General features: G+C 33.3%; 1 protein-coding gene across 1 annotated transcript in view; it reads left to right on the forward strand.

Annotated features, from left to right (window-relative positions):
- The window catches only part of LOC125055559, a 38,544-nt gene that overhangs the window by 9,561 nt on the left and 11,481 nt on the right, over positions 1–17,502 (forward strand). Inside the window, exons 15-31 of the mRNA XM_047658019.1 lie at positions 274–501; positions 1,441–1,542; positions 2,126–2,287; positions 3,145–3,246; positions 3,526–3,617; positions 3,949–4,066; positions 4,907–5,026; positions 6,079–6,177; positions 6,860–6,967; positions 7,972–8,067; positions 9,696–9,784; positions 12,029–12,152; positions 12,943–13,137; positions 13,514–13,573; positions 14,879–15,110; positions 15,568–15,621; positions 16,246–16,397. Of these exons, the coding sequence (XP_047513975.1) occupies positions 274–501; positions 1,441–1,542; positions 2,126–2,287; positions 3,145–3,246; positions 3,526–3,617; positions 3,949–4,066; positions 4,907–5,026; positions 6,079–6,177; positions 6,860–6,967; positions 7,972–8,067; positions 9,696–9,784; positions 12,029–12,152; positions 12,943–13,137; positions 13,514–13,573; positions 14,879–15,110; positions 15,568–15,621; positions 16,246–16,397 (2,133 nt within the window). The remainder of the gene's footprint in view (positions 1–273; positions 502–1,440; positions 1,543–2,125; positions 2,288–3,144; positions 3,247–3,525; positions 3,618–3,948; positions 4,067–4,906; positions 5,027–6,078; positions 6,178–6,859; positions 6,968–7,971; positions 8,068–9,695; positions 9,785–12,028; positions 12,153–12,942; positions 13,138–13,513; positions 13,574–14,878; positions 15,111–15,567; positions 15,622–16,245; positions 16,398–17,502) is intronic.

Here is a 17,502-nt window from a genome sequence, read left to right on the forward strand (position 1 = left end):
TCTTTCTATGTGCGCATTTAACATTCGCTCGATAGGTGAAGGAAAACTTGGTGAGGAAACCGGCTTGCCTTAGACCCAAAAAGTCGACGGCGAATGTCAGGCACTGATCACCTACTCACCGATTAGATAAACAAATGATCATGAAACAGATACAGAAATCTGAGGCCCAGACCTAAAAATAGGTTGTAGCGCCACTGATTTTTTTACTTACATACATATTTGTGCACAAGGGTACTTATTATGTATAAATAACATAGCTACATAATCTTACAGAAGGTAAGAAAGGAAACTGTCAGGGAGATAGCTGAGCAGAAAATGGCCACCGTTGGCTTTTATCTGGACGTACTCTCAGTTTTCCCGGTGTATATTTTCACCGACACATTGGACCCTAGCGGAGAAACTATTAGTAATCAGTTGGCTGTTATGTTCCCGATACTACAAGTATGGCATATTTGGGATTACTTCAGGATATGGGAAAGGAAATTTAATAGTAACGCGAAGGTTTCATATATTCTTCATATCACAAGTAGCTTTTAGTTTTATAGATAACAATGCAACAGAGAATTTGAAGTATTTGCGGATAGCAGGGTGGTGTATATGTATTGCGTTTTCATAGTAATAATATATTGCTTACATTAAGGACCTTACCTTAGATCTCTGTGACGTTTTTGGTCTTACTGTCTTGACTGATACGTTGATTTTCTAAAATGAGAAGATATTTGAAGAGAAAACCGGATTTCTCGCGACCTTTTCTGCACCAAGTTTAGAAAGTACAATCAAATTTAGACCCATTAAAAGAAAATTATATTTGTGCAGAGCTGGAGTTCGAACTCAATTTACCGACATGCTCACACACATCGTCCGGTTTACGTCTAGAATAATAATGAAAAACAGTAAAATGGAAATAATTTATACTTATTGTTTACCATGAGTCTTTATTAAAATACATGATACCGTTATTTATTTGAAACATAACGCGAGGGTGATAAAAATAAAAAAATCTAATTTAGGCTTCTACGTTTACGAATTTACTTAAAATGAGTTACTTTTATAAATATTTATTTATCTAGTTCTTAACAATTATTCTTATTTTTAATTTTATTTACACATGACTTCATTACTTAACTTATACCTACTAAACTTATTTTTTTCTACTAAGGCGCAAACTAGCTGCTTCGGTCTCTGGCAGAATTACCAGCACTGTAGAACAGTTGCTAGGGCCAATTACAACCACAGAACACAAGCATTACACAATTAAAACGTACCTTTTTCTTTAAAAGAAAAAAAAAAACAATTGTTATCCTTCATTCTTTTTTATATTTTTTGATTATTGTTACTTTTTGTGTTTCCGTGTGTGTGTAATAAATATGTAATAATAAATGTTATGTCTATGTGTAAGTTATTAGTTTGTAATTAAAATATTAATATTTATTGTTACAGATACTCTGCTTACTTAAATATTCATTACTATTTGTTATATTTAGTTATTGGTCAGGTTGTTTATTATACCTAACGGCATGTCCAAGGAAATTGTGTGATGAGGTGTGTTTTATTTCTTATAACGCGATATTTCATAATAGGGCAAAGGAGAACATTTTTCCGTGTTTTCCTGTAAAGTCGGTGATCAGGTCTCTGTTACTACTTAGTACTACTTACTCCACAGGTAATGACTACCTAGAACACAAAAACAAGTGGTTATATTGTTATAATTAGTTTTGTTATCTTTGAAGTGTTGTGAATATGTGTGTAATGGTGAATGTGGTAAATCACAGAACAGATATTTATTTATTTTTACTTATGTAACTTTAATGACGTTGTGGTTGATGACATTTTCCTTTCAAAAATTGTAATGTAGAGGGAGGGTAAAGCTTGCTGAGTTTCTTGCCCGTTCTTCTCAGAACAAGGCCTCCTGGTAGATTTGCGTACGAATGTGGCGTAGTCTTGCTTTTTCGCGAATTTTGTAAACGTTTTTGACATAAGCATGCCCTAAGACGCATCTAAACGTATTTTGATTGATTGATCTGTTAGCCAGTAATGACCGTTTTACTCGATATATACTTGTGTTGGCCAATATAAAGAAAGCAATCAATAAAAGTAACTAGGCTTGTAAAAGTTATAATTGTAGAATTCATGGCTCGTACAACTAATATACTGGGAAACAAAGGTGTTTGTGACTAATAAAGCTAAACACGAAAAGCCACAAGTGTCGTCGTTTTCCTTTGGCACCGCTGTATTTACTGGCATCGGAATGTCCGAAATTGCGCCGGGGATTGGTGATTTATTTTTGGTAAGTAAACAATTTTAAACTTTTCAATTTCTTATAAACGGCTGACAATGACGATCGAACGAATCAAAATAATAAAGGAATATACTATCTCTTAGGTAATTGTTTTTTTTTTAAAGAAACCACGGGCCAATCTCGGCAACACTGTAAAAAGGTTTACCAAATAAAAAAAAAATGATAACAAATAGTGGGTAGGTAGAAAATAGTTTATCGATATTCTCTCAAAATATTGTGGAGATTTCGGTCTGTATATACTCGTATTCAATCCTTTTAATATTCACCATCTTGGCATTGTTGGCCGTTTTTATTCGTAAGTTAAACCTAACTTTGTGGTGGAGGCTTATTTGGGACTCGCTACTGAACTCACTGAAATCCCACGCACTACGGTAACATCGTAAGCTAGTCCACATCAGGCCACACTATCAGCCGTTCAAGTCACGGCTCTCAGGCCTTAACGGCTATTTATGATCTTGAATTGACTTTGGCATAGTAAGGACCATCTCCCATCGGTCCGTTCATCCTGGTTTGTAGAGCTAAGGGGCGGGTCCAATGCTTGTTTACCAAGGCCAAAGCCAAGGAATGTTGACACACCCGTAACCTGGCCCTGTTGGCCTATCCTAATTTTCTCCAAATTTCTCATGTTCCTCGCAAAATAAAAGCAATAAAGACCTGGCGTCACTCAAACATTTCTAATTATACTTGTGCCCTTGAAGAACGAAATAGTATATCTTATATATTTATTTTCTAGTTAATTAGCGATAAAAAACAACCCTCTTATACAAAGAAAACAATCTCCAAATGTAATTAAAACAAAACACTATCGTATTTCTAGCTTGTTAGCCCCTAATGAGTTGTTTCAGGTTGTAGTACTGCTCATCTTAGGAGCGCACTTGACTTGTTTCTATGTCGCTAACGTATGTAGCGTCTTCTTGCTTGGAACACAACGGAAATTGAAATTTAAGGTACGCCGGAAATGCTTTGTGCCTTTAAGTTTGTGTCAGCGAACAGGAAATTTTTCTAGTTTGAATTAGAATTACGTTTATAAAATAAAATGTTTTGATATGTATGGGCGTATACTAATAACCAATGCGATACTGAGTTTTTAAATAGGTAACTGTTATAAATAAACACGTTTAATACAATAAACGTTCTTAATATTTTACTCATTAAAATTATATGCAGACATTGAGTGACGTAAATTATATTAACTTTCGTAATGTCATTAAAATTTCGTTTTACAGGACTCCATGAGAGAGCTCTTTTATTTTCTGTCTGTTAATCGCGTGAGTGGAAAAATTAAGGCTAGAGTGAAGAAATTTTTCGCAGTACAATGGTGAATATATAGTATAATAAACAAGTTTGTAAAACATTTGTAATATGTGAAAAAGAGAAAGAATGCCACATCTGGAGATCATAGGTTCATATCTTTGCAAAACAAACATTCCTTACAAGAACCATTCTTCACCCACGACACAGGGGCTTTCTAGTGTTGGGTCGTTTTGTCACAACCATATTTCTGTCATAATGAAAGATTAATGAAAAAAATCATGAATTATTATAAAGAAACAGTTGCGACTGTGTTTCTAGAGGTGATTTAATGCCTCAAAGGAGGCAAAGTTAAGTTAAATGAAGGCTAAGTTAACGCATTGTAAGGTAAATTTCAGGTATTATAACAGTGCAGTTACCAAAGAAGAAATATTCAAAGATATGTCTAGTAATATACAACATGAAATATCTTCTATAGAATTATTGGACACATTGCTCCTATGCCCTTTATTTCAGGTAATTTATTTAATTTTAACGCAGTGTGGATAAGTTTATATATGCAGATCTAAACAGTGATAGTTTTATGGCTTCGTATAATATATACGTAGAATCGATTCAGTAGATTTCTTTTTAATTTACCCAAACATTAAAATAGAACATGTGCTTCTATTTCTTCATTCGCATCGTCCAGGCGCGACCTGGAGCAACAAATGCAGATGACTGTAGACCGTAGCGGCCTACAGGACATGTTAATAAGGCACAGACCGTGCCTGGAACAGATGTGCGAAAAAATTCTTAAATATATATAAAGGCGGCAAACGAAACTGAATTCGCACATGAATATTGTAAATAAAAATATTACCGATGTAGCCGGGGTGGGGCGGGGCGTATTTCGCGAGACGCGTAACATTTGTGAACTAGTTTATTGTAATTAGTACAATAATATTATGTATCTTGTTTTTGTAAAAATTTGAGAGATAGAAAAAGTCTCTGGGCACAATGGCTGGGAAATAGAGTATTAATAATAATAATAAACATTAAAATAAAATGCACATTTCTAGATATTATACAATACAAGTCAAGCATCTATAGGGCATCGTTACATACTATAAAATAAAGTTCCCGGCAGATATAGTGATATCTGACGTGCTAAACACAAAAAACCACCGAAAAGATTTTTTTTTCACCAAAGATTCCTTAGAAAGGTTAATTATATTCAAAGGTTTTAAGAGTTCAAATAAATATTAAAATTATCGTTTAAGAGATCCCAAAACTATAAGGAATTCTCGTTCATTTTGCAAGCGGAAGTTAGTAATATGAAATAACATATAATAAGAGAAAACTCTTTGATAACAGGAATGCAGTCGTGATTTCTTGCAAACTGTCGTTGCTAACACGAGAACAATAGTTTTACCAGACAACGAAATTGTGCAACATGCTGGTGATATCGGTCGGGATATGTATATTATACAAAAGGTAAAGTAATACTACTTTAATACTTAAAGTGCAGTTGTACGCTTTAAATATACTTCAATTGGCAATGAATGTGCCATATTATTGAATGTGCAAGTTTATTTCGTTAGTTCGCTTAGTAACGTTAAGGCTGTCTGTTGTAATATATATATATATATATATATATATGTATTTTTTTAATGATTGTTATGCAATGTATGTGTAAATAAATGTTTAAAAAATATTAATAAACTATAGTAGGTATAATACAGTGAATGTAAAGTAGGTACCAACCAGTGGCACTACAACGTAGATCTAGAGCAGTGATTCCCAAAGTGGTCCATATCGACCCCTAGGGGTCTATGACAACCTGCAAGGGGTCTAGGTCAGCGAAAAAAAATTGGGGGTCCATGAAATGAAAATGGGGGTCCACGGTAGTGGATCTTAACACATACACTGATTGTACCTATTTACTTACATCATACTATCCTATAATATCAAAACATAAACATTATTTATAAAAGTACCTACATATCAGATTAATTTAAATTCAATTAATAAATTCATTAGTTTCGTAATTAGTTAATCTATAAGTTTTTAACACTAAACTTCACTACTGTTAGAAATGTACAGGAAATCAATATCAGGTAAGTAGGGGGTCTACCCTACACGGAAAAACATGGCAAGGGGTCTACGACACAAAAAAGTTTGGGGAACTCTGATCTAGAGCCTCAAATGTCTGTGTCTGTTTCGTGACCATTTGTTTTTTCTAATAGGCAGGTAGGTGATCAGCCTGACACACGCCGTCGAATTTTTGGGTCTAAGGCATGACAGTTTCCACATTTTCCTAGATTTGGTATACTCTATTATTTAAATGCGCCACAAAACATCAATATAGCTCCTTTGTTTCAAAGCTCTTTGTAATTGAGCGCTAACTCATCCATAACTTCGCTAGCAGCGAAAGCTCTAAGTTAGCAATAGTGGGCATGGGTTCACACTGAACGCCAAGCAATTTGAAAATGTCCAAAAGCCCCGCTGACGTGAGTGCCCTACCCCTGAACTCACATTGTTTTTAGGGTTATTGTAATAACCTCAATCAACAAGGAAAAGTGGTAAAATCAATCTCTCCTGGTCACTTCTTTGGTAGTACTGAGATGTTATATGGACTGCCCAAGGTAATAGCTAATTTCTGTTTATATGTATTTGCCTTATTATAGGTAACTTGTAAACCGGAGTTTACAAGTTAACGTATTTCGTTTACATTATGAATTCTAATCAAGTATTGTAATTGACTTTTTTAGTACCAGCAGGCTTACCATGTAACTTTATTAGCGGTACCTCGATTCCGACTTCAATATTGAGTTGGCGTACCACGTTCCAAGCTACAGCAGTGCTACGAATTTGTTTCTATAAAATCGGTTTTGTTAGATGACGTCATTAATATTCTTTGTTTGCGACTGCTTCTCTTTACTTATACACTAATATAATAAAGATTGATGATTTGATTACTTATTTCTTTAAATTGAATAGGCAAATATTCTATCTAACTTTTTTGAATATTTTCGTATGAAAACGTAATGAGGACATCAATATCAACAAATAATCTCCACGATACCATATGTCAAACTTATATGTATTTGATAAAATAAACACTCAGCCTTGCGAAGTCAGCACTTAACGCTAGAACGCTATTATAAACTAATTGTTAAGTCAATCGTTACAAAAGCAGTTTTCGCGAACTACCACAAAGTTACGTAATGCCAGGAGGTAGAATATAAATGCAAAGTGCTACAATGAATCAAGCTTGAAGTTTAATAAGCAAGTATTACAAGTGGTAATACCGCGAACTAATTCCAGGTGTATACAGTGCTGACAACGACAAATTGCATATTACTGCATTTGGAGTACACTGCACTGGTGCAATGTTGGAGCACCTTTCCTGACATCAGTCACCCCATTATAGCGGTATGATTCATGCATTTAATATTCGAGTACACGTCAGCGGAATGTATGAGGAATTTTACGATGTTCATATAGGTGATACTGAATTTTATTATTGTACAATGCAGTATAGGGACATTTGTTTATGCATTCAAACACGCATTTTAAAGCATAGACAACCAACTATGAACATGTAGCATACATGTAATGTATTTTTTAATTTCTAAGTACCTAAATATCCTTTTTATTGTGTATATATATAATATAATAAAGTTTTTTCTTTCTTATTTCACATTAGTAAATCAAAGGACATGAGAACTTACGAAACTAAAACGCTTCTCTATCCAACTCACCAAAGGTGAATTATAAGAATAAAATAAATTCATTGGCGCTCTTTAAGTGTTGGCCTCACATTTCTGAATCTGTTTCATGATCATTTTTAAATCTAATAGGCAATTAGGTGATCAGCCTCTAGTGCCTGACACGACGTCGACTTCTTGGGTCTAAGACATGTCGGTTTCCTCACGATGTTTTCCTTCACTGTTCGAGCAAATGTTAAATGCGCACATAGAAAGAAAGTTCATTGGTGCACAGCCGGGGATCGAACCTACGACCTCAGGTATGAGAGTCGCACGCTGTAGCCACTAGGCCAACACTGCTCTGAATTATAAGGTCATCTATAAGGTTGGACCCAATTAGTTCATAAATTAGCGTTTTTAGAATATTTAAAGTTTATGGTTTTATCCTCCTTTATATTTCTCCAGATAGTTTAAAACAAGATATGTATTTACTTTTCTTCACATAAATAGAACCTAGTTCATCAAAGTCGAATTAAGGTGCGCAAAGAAAAGAAATACATTTTCGCATTTCTTATATTGTTCTGTACTGCATCGCTTCTGAACTCAATTATCCAAAGCAATTATAGTTTCAACTATACTAAGATATTTCATATTACCGTGAAAAACAGAGCTTCGCCAAGCTGAAATTGCACTCTCATAATTGTAGTGAAAATTAACGTTTCCATTTAGACACTTCAAGATCCCACGATCCGCAAGCTGACGTCACTTTACGAGGAGGCCAAACCCCTTGTGGGTAGAATAGATGCCAAAACTAATAGAATTGCTGTGAGTTTTTTATAGAATACTAGCTGACCCGGCGCACTTTGTTCCACCTTACAGTCTAATGATATCGTGTTCTTTTACTTTTTGCAAATATAGAAATGTTTTATTGCGTGCCATTGCGAAAGAAGAATGGCAGTTTTACACATTAGGCCTCTTCTCTCGAGCGCCAATATTGCGTTACTGCATGTCAAAGCACTTTCTGATATACAACATTTTTTGATGAGGTAACTTCGATCAAGATCAAACCATGCATCTCCTCATTCACCTCAAGATCGGAATTTCTTGAACTGACACGAATTCGACGTAAAAATGATGCGTAGTTTTGTCAACGGATGGCACCACATGCTGTTTGCATTCGTAAAATTAATTTACTCATTTATTGTTATTCGATAACTCATCCGATATTTTAGTACTTATTCTGCTATTCGGAGTTGAGAAGAATCCACTAAAAAAGATATAACTAACATCGGTCCAGCCGTTCTCGAGTTATAAGTGTTGTAACAAACACGACTTTCTTTTATATATATAGATAACATACTATTTCAAAAATAGAACGTAAATGTATTTTAACACATACAAATTTCAGCTTTATCTATGACAGTTGTATCTGTAAAAAGATCTGTAGACAACAGTAGAACTGGCGTAGCGATTATACGACCTTATATATCTACTAAAACTATTCTTTTAATTTTTTCATATTAAATATCTATAATATTAATGAAGAATTATAGTAATGCAACAGTGTTGTCAACATAAAAAAATTATTAGGCTACTACTGCGACCTCAAATTCTGCGACAGTTCTCTTCTCTTTCTTGACATAGGTACCTACTCTAAGAATACACACTGCTCGATTCTGCGGTTATCTAGGTTTTTGATGAAATTAATTTTGAATAAATGTTGATAGTATGCTATGGATTAGCAATAGGGTTGCCTATAAAAATTTGCCGCATATTTTTTGTAATTAATATGCTGATATAAATTGCAACTATATATTTTCAAATTAACTTAACGTCATTATAAGCTATGTAAATAATTGAAAAAAAAATACGTTAGGGTTTCCAGGTATAAACAGGTATATTTTTGATAATCTAACATAAATCTAACTTTAATATTATCATAATTGACTAGTAATAATAAGTCCATTATGCTTTATCAAAATGTATAATTATTTAAAATGATAAAGTAAACTTTAATGTGTTTTTCTGTTTTTATTAGCTGTTTGAGCAAAGGTAAATTTATAATGTATTATTGAGGCGCAATGCAACGCAAACTTAACTGTCAAATGACAAATTCAATAACGTCTTTCAGTTTTGACAGATTCCATATTTAAAGTTCGCTGGCGCAAACTCTATGGATACCATAGAGTTGGCGATAAAGATATATTTTCCGATTTCAATGGTATTTCTTGAATAATAAATATATGATGATAAAAATAATAAGTCATGAATACGAATACAATGTAATTCTAAAGTTAGTACAATAATAATGAGAGTAGTGTTTTTTATCTTATGAATATTTTTATTTCAAACAATAGCTGAGTAGTTAATACATAACATGTTATTATCAATTAGCAGACCGTATTCTTTCGAACAATGACTTCTTATAAAGTTCGAGTGGCGTTCCGTTTCAGCAAGAAATAAAGGAAAGTTTCGTCATATTGAGTGGCCGAGAAGAAAAGCGTCAGTTTCTCGACGCATTTGAAAAGTTGGGAATTATGAAGTTAGTATTGATACTTATGGGAAATTGTCGGAGGGGAACGTTTATACTTTATTGGAGTATTGCGGTCGTAGTTAAGAGGTTTAGCAGATTAGCCCAGCTTACGTAGATCGATCGAAAGCGGTAAAAATATATAATTTCATGAGAAATGTATTTCAAAGAAAGCGTCATGATGTAATTATGTATAGAAAATTCGATTAGAACATCGATAGACTTATTATCACAGTTAAATTGGAATGTAGTCATCTCTTGCAGAAGTCAAATTTAAATTTCCTGATACAATATCTGTTTATGGTAGGGGAGCCCACGATGCTAAATGGGGATTTACTCGAGCGTCGTAGAGACCTATTGGGATGCAAAGCTTAGATAAAAAGAAGAAAAAAATGTTATATGATAAATTCCTTTTCATCGGTGGGGGAAGCGGCTATAGATTGTTAAATATGTAAAAAAAAAACTGTTGCATGGACATCCTCGAGCGCGTCAGATATTGATAGCATCTATGCCCTACGTATTTTTAATAATGTACGTATATTAATCTGATCGTTTGCATGATGCGGGTGGTTGTATTTAAGGGTTGAAAATTAAAAAAAAAAAAAATTATCGAGCGCGTCAGATTTTCTAAGGGAGTGTTAAGTGCACCAAAAAAAAGCTCTCATTCACTAATCTGACGATTTCGATGGGACGCAAACCCACAGCCATTTTCTTAATTTGCAAAAAAAAATCGCAATTTTGAAATACTCAAGCGCGTCAGATTAAGATATATGTGGTTCATCTTTATGTTCTAAACGTACTGTCTCATAATCTGACGATTATCTAGAGGGATTCGCCTGATCTGACAAAAAAAAATACAAAAACGGTTCACCTAAAGGGCCATCCCTGCAACTTCCCGCTAATTCCATTCCTGAGCGCTTAAAATTGATATTTTGAGCTCGCTGAGTTCAAAGAAATAACATTTCTATGCATTTGAGCTCTCCCAGCTCGAAAGTCTGATAGAAGTTTCATAGAACACTATTTTTGGAATTTTCAAACCGCAATAACTTTTGAATGGATCAAGCAATTTTCACGCGGTTGGCGGCATTCGACGCAGTTTTATCATCCTCATAAATAATCAATTTTAATTGATCGAACCACAAATTTCGGAGTAATCGCGAAAAAACACTTTTTCGGGTTTCTTTCGTGTACGATATCTCTCGAACGAATCAACCGCTTTTGACCAGCTTGGTGGCGATCGACGTGGTTTTTCAAGCTCAAAGGTGGATTAGTTTTTGAAGTTGATCGATAAAGAAACCACTTTAAAAAAAAATATTTCTTATTTTTTTAAGATTTTTCAAAATTTCTCAAAATCTATCGGTCCGAATCGGTTCAAATTCACAGGAAATGTAATTTTGAGGGAAATGTTTAGAACGCCGTTTAGTAGATTCCGATCGGTTTAAGAAAATGTAGGCATCACGCAGCTGCACGCATATAACTTTATCGACGAATTTTTGTTATTTCGGCTTGCGGAAATCGTCAGATTATATATTTTTCATTATTCTTGAATTATTTCCTTCAAAATAAAAAAAAAATTAGCTACGCTCGAGAATGTCGAGATGACGTTTTTTTTTTACAACTTTGTTGCCCTCCCCTTTTTTTCCGTCACTCTCAAATTGTCAGATTAGTGGAATATACACTTTTTAGGATGTAATTAACTCACCCTACCTTAATCTGACGCGCTCGGGAATTTCTGATGGTCAATTTTTTTTTACTAAACTGATTCTGTCTCCTTCACGTGCGGCTTTATATATGGGCCTCATATTTTGTGGAGGTACTTAACCGGGTACAAGGTATCCCCCTATATATTAATCTGCCGCGCTTGAGTAAATCCCGAAATCCCCTCTTGGGCTCCCCTACCATTATAGTCATTCTCTGGTGCATTAAATGCCGAATTTAAAAATACTGATATTTCTAACCAGACTGTTCATTAATCTACACTTAATTTTTACACTTTCATACATTAGGTTCCTGATAAAATAATAAAAAAAAATATTTTTTTAATGATTTATCAGCGTATAATTCACGTATTTATAAATTCCAATGTGGGGCAAGGGACAAACATATTTTTGGTAACTTTAAAGACAAAACTATCTCTGATTTGTCAGGAGCTACACTTTATGTCTGAGTTCAATGAACAACACATGCGTTCATTAACCATGACGCGGGTAGTTTTCGCTACTTTTACGTTTGGCAAATTGGTTTATATACTTTTAGATACGTTCGCTACATATTTTTCCCTGGAGTGATAACGCCGCATGGTGTATTTTTGAAGTTATGGTGTACACTGAGGTTTTTAGCAGCAATTTACTACACTCTATACATTCCTTATAGTATCGCAGTAAGTACTTTATCGTAGTAGTAAATTTAAGTTACTCAATTTCAAGTAATCCTTTGCCTCAGCAACGCTTGACAAGTCGTTTCTTAAACTATTGTTAAATAATAAATAATGAAGCTTTGTTTTATTTTAATGTCCTTAATTTACATTTCAAATGTTGTCAGTAGTATTGTTAGTATTTACTTATAGATAAATGTAAGTAGTAAAATGTCAGTCGCCTGTGGATATGGACCCCTCTTCCAACCCTTTCCAGATGCCTCTACCTTTGCCAATAGACTGCCATAAAGTCATAAACTACTGTTATTCATTTCAAATTATTTAGCAAATGAAATATACATGATGCATTATTTACTGTTATTGCTTTAGACCACTGCAGATTCTTATATGAATTTTATAAAAAGAAATATTTTCTCAGTTTATTTTGCGTCTCGCAATGTTCACGTTTGCGATGCCCCGCTTTAGGCCAGACATATTATACGATAGGCGTGTCTCATTAACTCCAATTAAATTTGTTTTAAAATACTCACGTGACCAATTAAATTGATGTCATTCCTATATATTGTCATACGTCACGTATCGTTGAGTATTTATATAGCCCTGGAGACATAGTCAAAAAATCTGGAACGAGTACTTGATTTTAAGTGTAATTAGTACTAAAACAACATTCAGTGTAATACTACCGGTTAAATGAGATACCGATTCTCAAGTAGAGGTTATATGTGACACTTTCATTTAAGGCTTACAATTTGAAAGTGGCAGAGGTTAGAAAGGCTATTGATACTATTATTTTCAGACAAAACAAAATAAGTTCGGAGGTGGCTACAACTGGATGGATATATTTTTGTACCTGGATATTATTGTAATGTCCTATGTAGCGTATTACAATGAAAGATCTGTACTCGTTACACACCCTCTTCTTACCGTCTCAAGATATTTGAAACATGGATTCATTTTAGATGTCCTAAGCGTTTTTCCTTTAGAAGAATTTGTAAGTTATTTACGTTGAATATTAAAATACCATTATTATAGATTTACATAAATATTTGTAAACATTATTGATGAGTCTGGAAAATACTATACTCGTACTTTCTAAGTAAATCAATATTACAACTTTTGTATTAAAAAGAGAAAATTCTTTCTAAAAAATTGTAAAATTAATCACCACCCGGCATAAACCTGCGGACTAAAACAAGCCCGTTGTTGATTTGTGGTTATACCAATAAGGCCATTTAAATGCTCATAAAGAAAAAAAGATATTTTACGGAAATGTTTTATAACTCTGATGTTCAAACAAATATAATAAATTAAAAATGGATTTCTTCTTTTCATAAAAGTTGAAAGAAATAGTATTTCTTGAATTTCAGTTCAGAATAATCAACGACAACTCTGACCTTGATATGTTTAGATTGAACAGAATGTTGTTGGTAAGTTTTAATTAAAATTTCTTTGTTCATTCTCTACTGTTTTACCTTTAAATTAATTGTCAAAATTCAAACACTTGTTATAATGATTTTTAAGCAAAACGTATATCATTAATGTGCCTGATTTGTTCAGATCACTTAAAAGAGTGAACGTGATTCAGATTCTAAATCCATATATTAAAATAAATAAAAACCGTAAGCTCTAGGCATTATCCATTAAACAATGGTCGCAAAAAAGTCTGTCTGTATTCCATAAAAGGATCATTTATTTCTCGATTATTTCTAGTATGAATATCTAATGTATTATATGGTTCGGGAAGAAAGAGTAAGGCGTGATTTGGGGGTACTTTTAGGCAACAAACTAACGTTTACAGAGCACCAGGACATAATAATAAAGAAAGTCTCTAAGATGCTTGGTTTTGTCCTGAGAAACTCTAAAGAATTCCGAGGCACCAAAACAAAAATTATGCTATACAATAGTCTCGTGTGGAGCTAATTAGATTATGGTACAGTCGTATGGAGGCCGCATTATACGACTCATATGTTACGACTGGAGCGTTTACAAAAAAGATTCCTATGGCATCTGCTTTTCTCCAGTGGCATCTCGAAAAAAAAGTTGCCTACATACGAAACCAGGCTAGCGCACTTCAAGATGTTGTCACTGGAGAATCACAGAAAATTAATTGATGTATCGTTTGCCATTAAGATTCTTAAGAATCAGCTAGATTGCCCCAACGTTTTAACAAAATTTAAATTTCGTGTACCCAGTAGATATCCCAGACATCCCATCATTCCATTTATCCCTCCTTTCCGGAGAACGCGTTTTGGCCAAAATTCACCGATGTCCAGATTGAGCACTCTGTTAAACGAGCTGGATCTGGATATCCATAGTTGCTCACCTCACACTTTAAGAACGATTTTCGTTTAATGTTTATTTAAGTTATATTATTGTTTTGCTTAATTAATTTTATTATATGCTATGTTTGCCTGTAAGTGCTTGACACATTAAAAATTGTATTTTATTTTTCTTTTATCAATGTATCAGTGTGCCAAGCGTTGGCAAGCTTTTATAAATAAATAATAAATAAATTACTGAAAACTAATTTCAAAATTGTATGACATGATGCTTTGAAGTATTAAACCATACACATACATCGCTTACCATATTAGGATGACTAAAGCAACATAGACATCAGATAAAAATTTGTAAAATAATTTGATTCATCGCCCATTTACAATTCACGATATCCAAATATAATCGTGCTAAAAGTGGTTAAGTAATTATATCTCAATAGTTGCGTTTTACAGGTCACTCGAATAACAAGTACATTTTCATATTGGGAAAGTGATATAATGCGTGTGAACCAAGCTGTGATCTTACTAAAATTCTTACCTCTGGTGGTGGCGATAGTTAATTTTTCGACTTCACTCATATTCATGAGTTCATGCAGGACATATATCAAACCAAAATCGTATTTTATACGTGTTGACTGTTCGAAAGCGCTGATTTTGTCCCAAGCTATGCAGAATGAAGAGAAATGTTAGTACTCTTTGTTTATACATTAAATATCAGATAATAGCCACGCGTAATATAAAAATAATCATAAATAGTATTTATTTTATCTCATTGATATTTATTACATTTAATTCTAGTTTACTGTAATTTTTTATACTTGAATTAAGTATATAATCATTTAGTTAGTAAACAAAATACGTTCTTCACTTAGAACTAGTCGCTTGTCTGAGTCTGTCAGATTAGCCAGTATATATATATGTATACACATATAAGTTGGATTATATCATACATTGGCCTGAAATTTTTGCATTTATTTGATCATTCTAGGACCTCGCCAATCAAGATAAGTGAGATCTTCTATATAAATTCAATATATATAAATAAACAGATTAATAATTTTAGCAATGATTATCGGCTTAAGAAAGACGAAACAAAGCAAAATTTTTGCATTAAAGTCATTAAAGTGCAATTTATTTTGCAGATGCCATCTCAGAGTACATTAGCATTTTCTACTGGGTTTTTGAAATATTTGTTGGTACGTGAACTTCAATATATATTGTTTTTGTATATGAACACCATCTTGTGCTGTCTAAGGAAGAATTCCTGTACGTTGTCTGGAAATTGTGTGTTAAAATATCGCCTGTATATCGGAATACGTCTTTGTCAAATATTTGTGTCAATATTTTTCAAAAGCGTTTTATACTTTGATAAACGCGGTACAGATACTGTTTACGTTAAACGTTTGGATCTTCAGATACTATCTAAACACCTACGCATACAAAGTGCAACTGTCAGACTCTGGCACCAGCGGCGCATTTATCTATTTTGTTATCAATTAAACGAACACACAAAATATAAAAAAAAAAATGTTTTATCTATTTCCAAGACATGTATAAATATTAAGACAATACTTCGTGGAACCAGCTGCTATTCTAGATAGCAGCTAGGTATTTCCGAATCGCATCTTAAGGGCTAGCATCGCACTTGCAACCTCCTGGTATCGCGGGTGTCTATTGGCGGTGGTAAACACTTAACTCTTCGTGATCCGCCTGTTCGTTGCCTATGGAATTATAAAAAGCCTCATTAAGGATTAGCGTGATACTTAATAATTTCCAATTCATGTCACATGCACATACCTCAAGGTATTTGTCAATTTCAGGATGTGGATGCACTCCTGTTGGGATATTAAACGCTGTTGATGTTTGGCTGTCTATGGCACTACAGATAATAGGAGTATTATACTTTGCTTTTATGTTTGGTTACATTGCCTCTACCAGATCTGCAGCTGTTCATGGATTGCTGGACCATAACGTAAGCTGTAATAAAAATATTCACGAGAGAAACATTCCTTATGCAAGACTTATAGTCAAAAGACTTTCTATTGAGAAATCTTTAGATAATACGATGTTCAGCCTTAGGTTCGTGACTATTACAAACATTAAACGAAAATTTACGTGATTCTTTAATATAATTTAATAATTATTATTGATTTGGTAACGCTTTAAGACACGTGGTTTAACTATATTATATTTGATTGTAGTGCTACATTGCACCACAATAGAAAGCCTTGGCGGGGAAAATAATGTTGTATTTATTTAGAAAAAAAATAAAAGAAGTGAGGTTTTTAGTATGCCTGGAGGAGACCAATTAAGCCGCACATTACGTTTTTAATAAAGTTAACTTATGATATAATTATAATAAGTTAACTACGGTTTTGCATATATTAATATGCAATCAAATAAATATCACGTGAAATATATATTTTAATTAAAATAATGTAATTGGTAAATGACAAAACCACATATAAATTCATTTATCTCGAGATAATAATAGGTCTAAATATCTATATAAAATACGAACTCTTTCATATCATATAAAACACGATAGCATTGGAATGAGATTTAAGAAGATCAAAGCAAATTGCGGATTTTAAATATATGGCAAATTAGTGATGCTCACGGGGAACCGGATATTAAAGGGTTTTCCTTCTACGTGACATGAGAGATGAAAAATGGATGAGACGACGTTATTTTTACAGACATCAATACACGAGCTTTTGAATCAGAAATCATCGTGTATCAGACAACATTTTTCCCCTATTACATACTTGAGTCTCTATAAATGGTTAAGTATATACAAATATTTACCAAATTGCTACGAACAGTAATACAAACTAACAAATATTAAATGTTATTTGTATGAAAAATCCAACGACTCGTTATTATTACATGTTGTAGTCATGATATTGAACTTGGGTGTAAATGATTAAAAATAAATATACATGACGAAACTTAAACTATGCGTCAAACTGTCCATTCTTGCTACGACCGCAAAAAAATAGGATATTTGTAGAAATTTCTTTAAAATATGTATATGTGTATATATAACTTTTTAAGTAATAATTAAATACCGTATT

The sequence above is a fragment of the Pieris napi genome, chromosome 13 (genome assembly GCF_905475465.1).
Source record: "Pieris napi chromosome 13, ilPieNapi1.2, whole genome shotgun sequence".
NCBI classification, from domain to species: Eukaryota; Metazoa; Arthropoda; class Insecta; order Lepidoptera; family Pieridae; genus Pieris; species Pieris napi.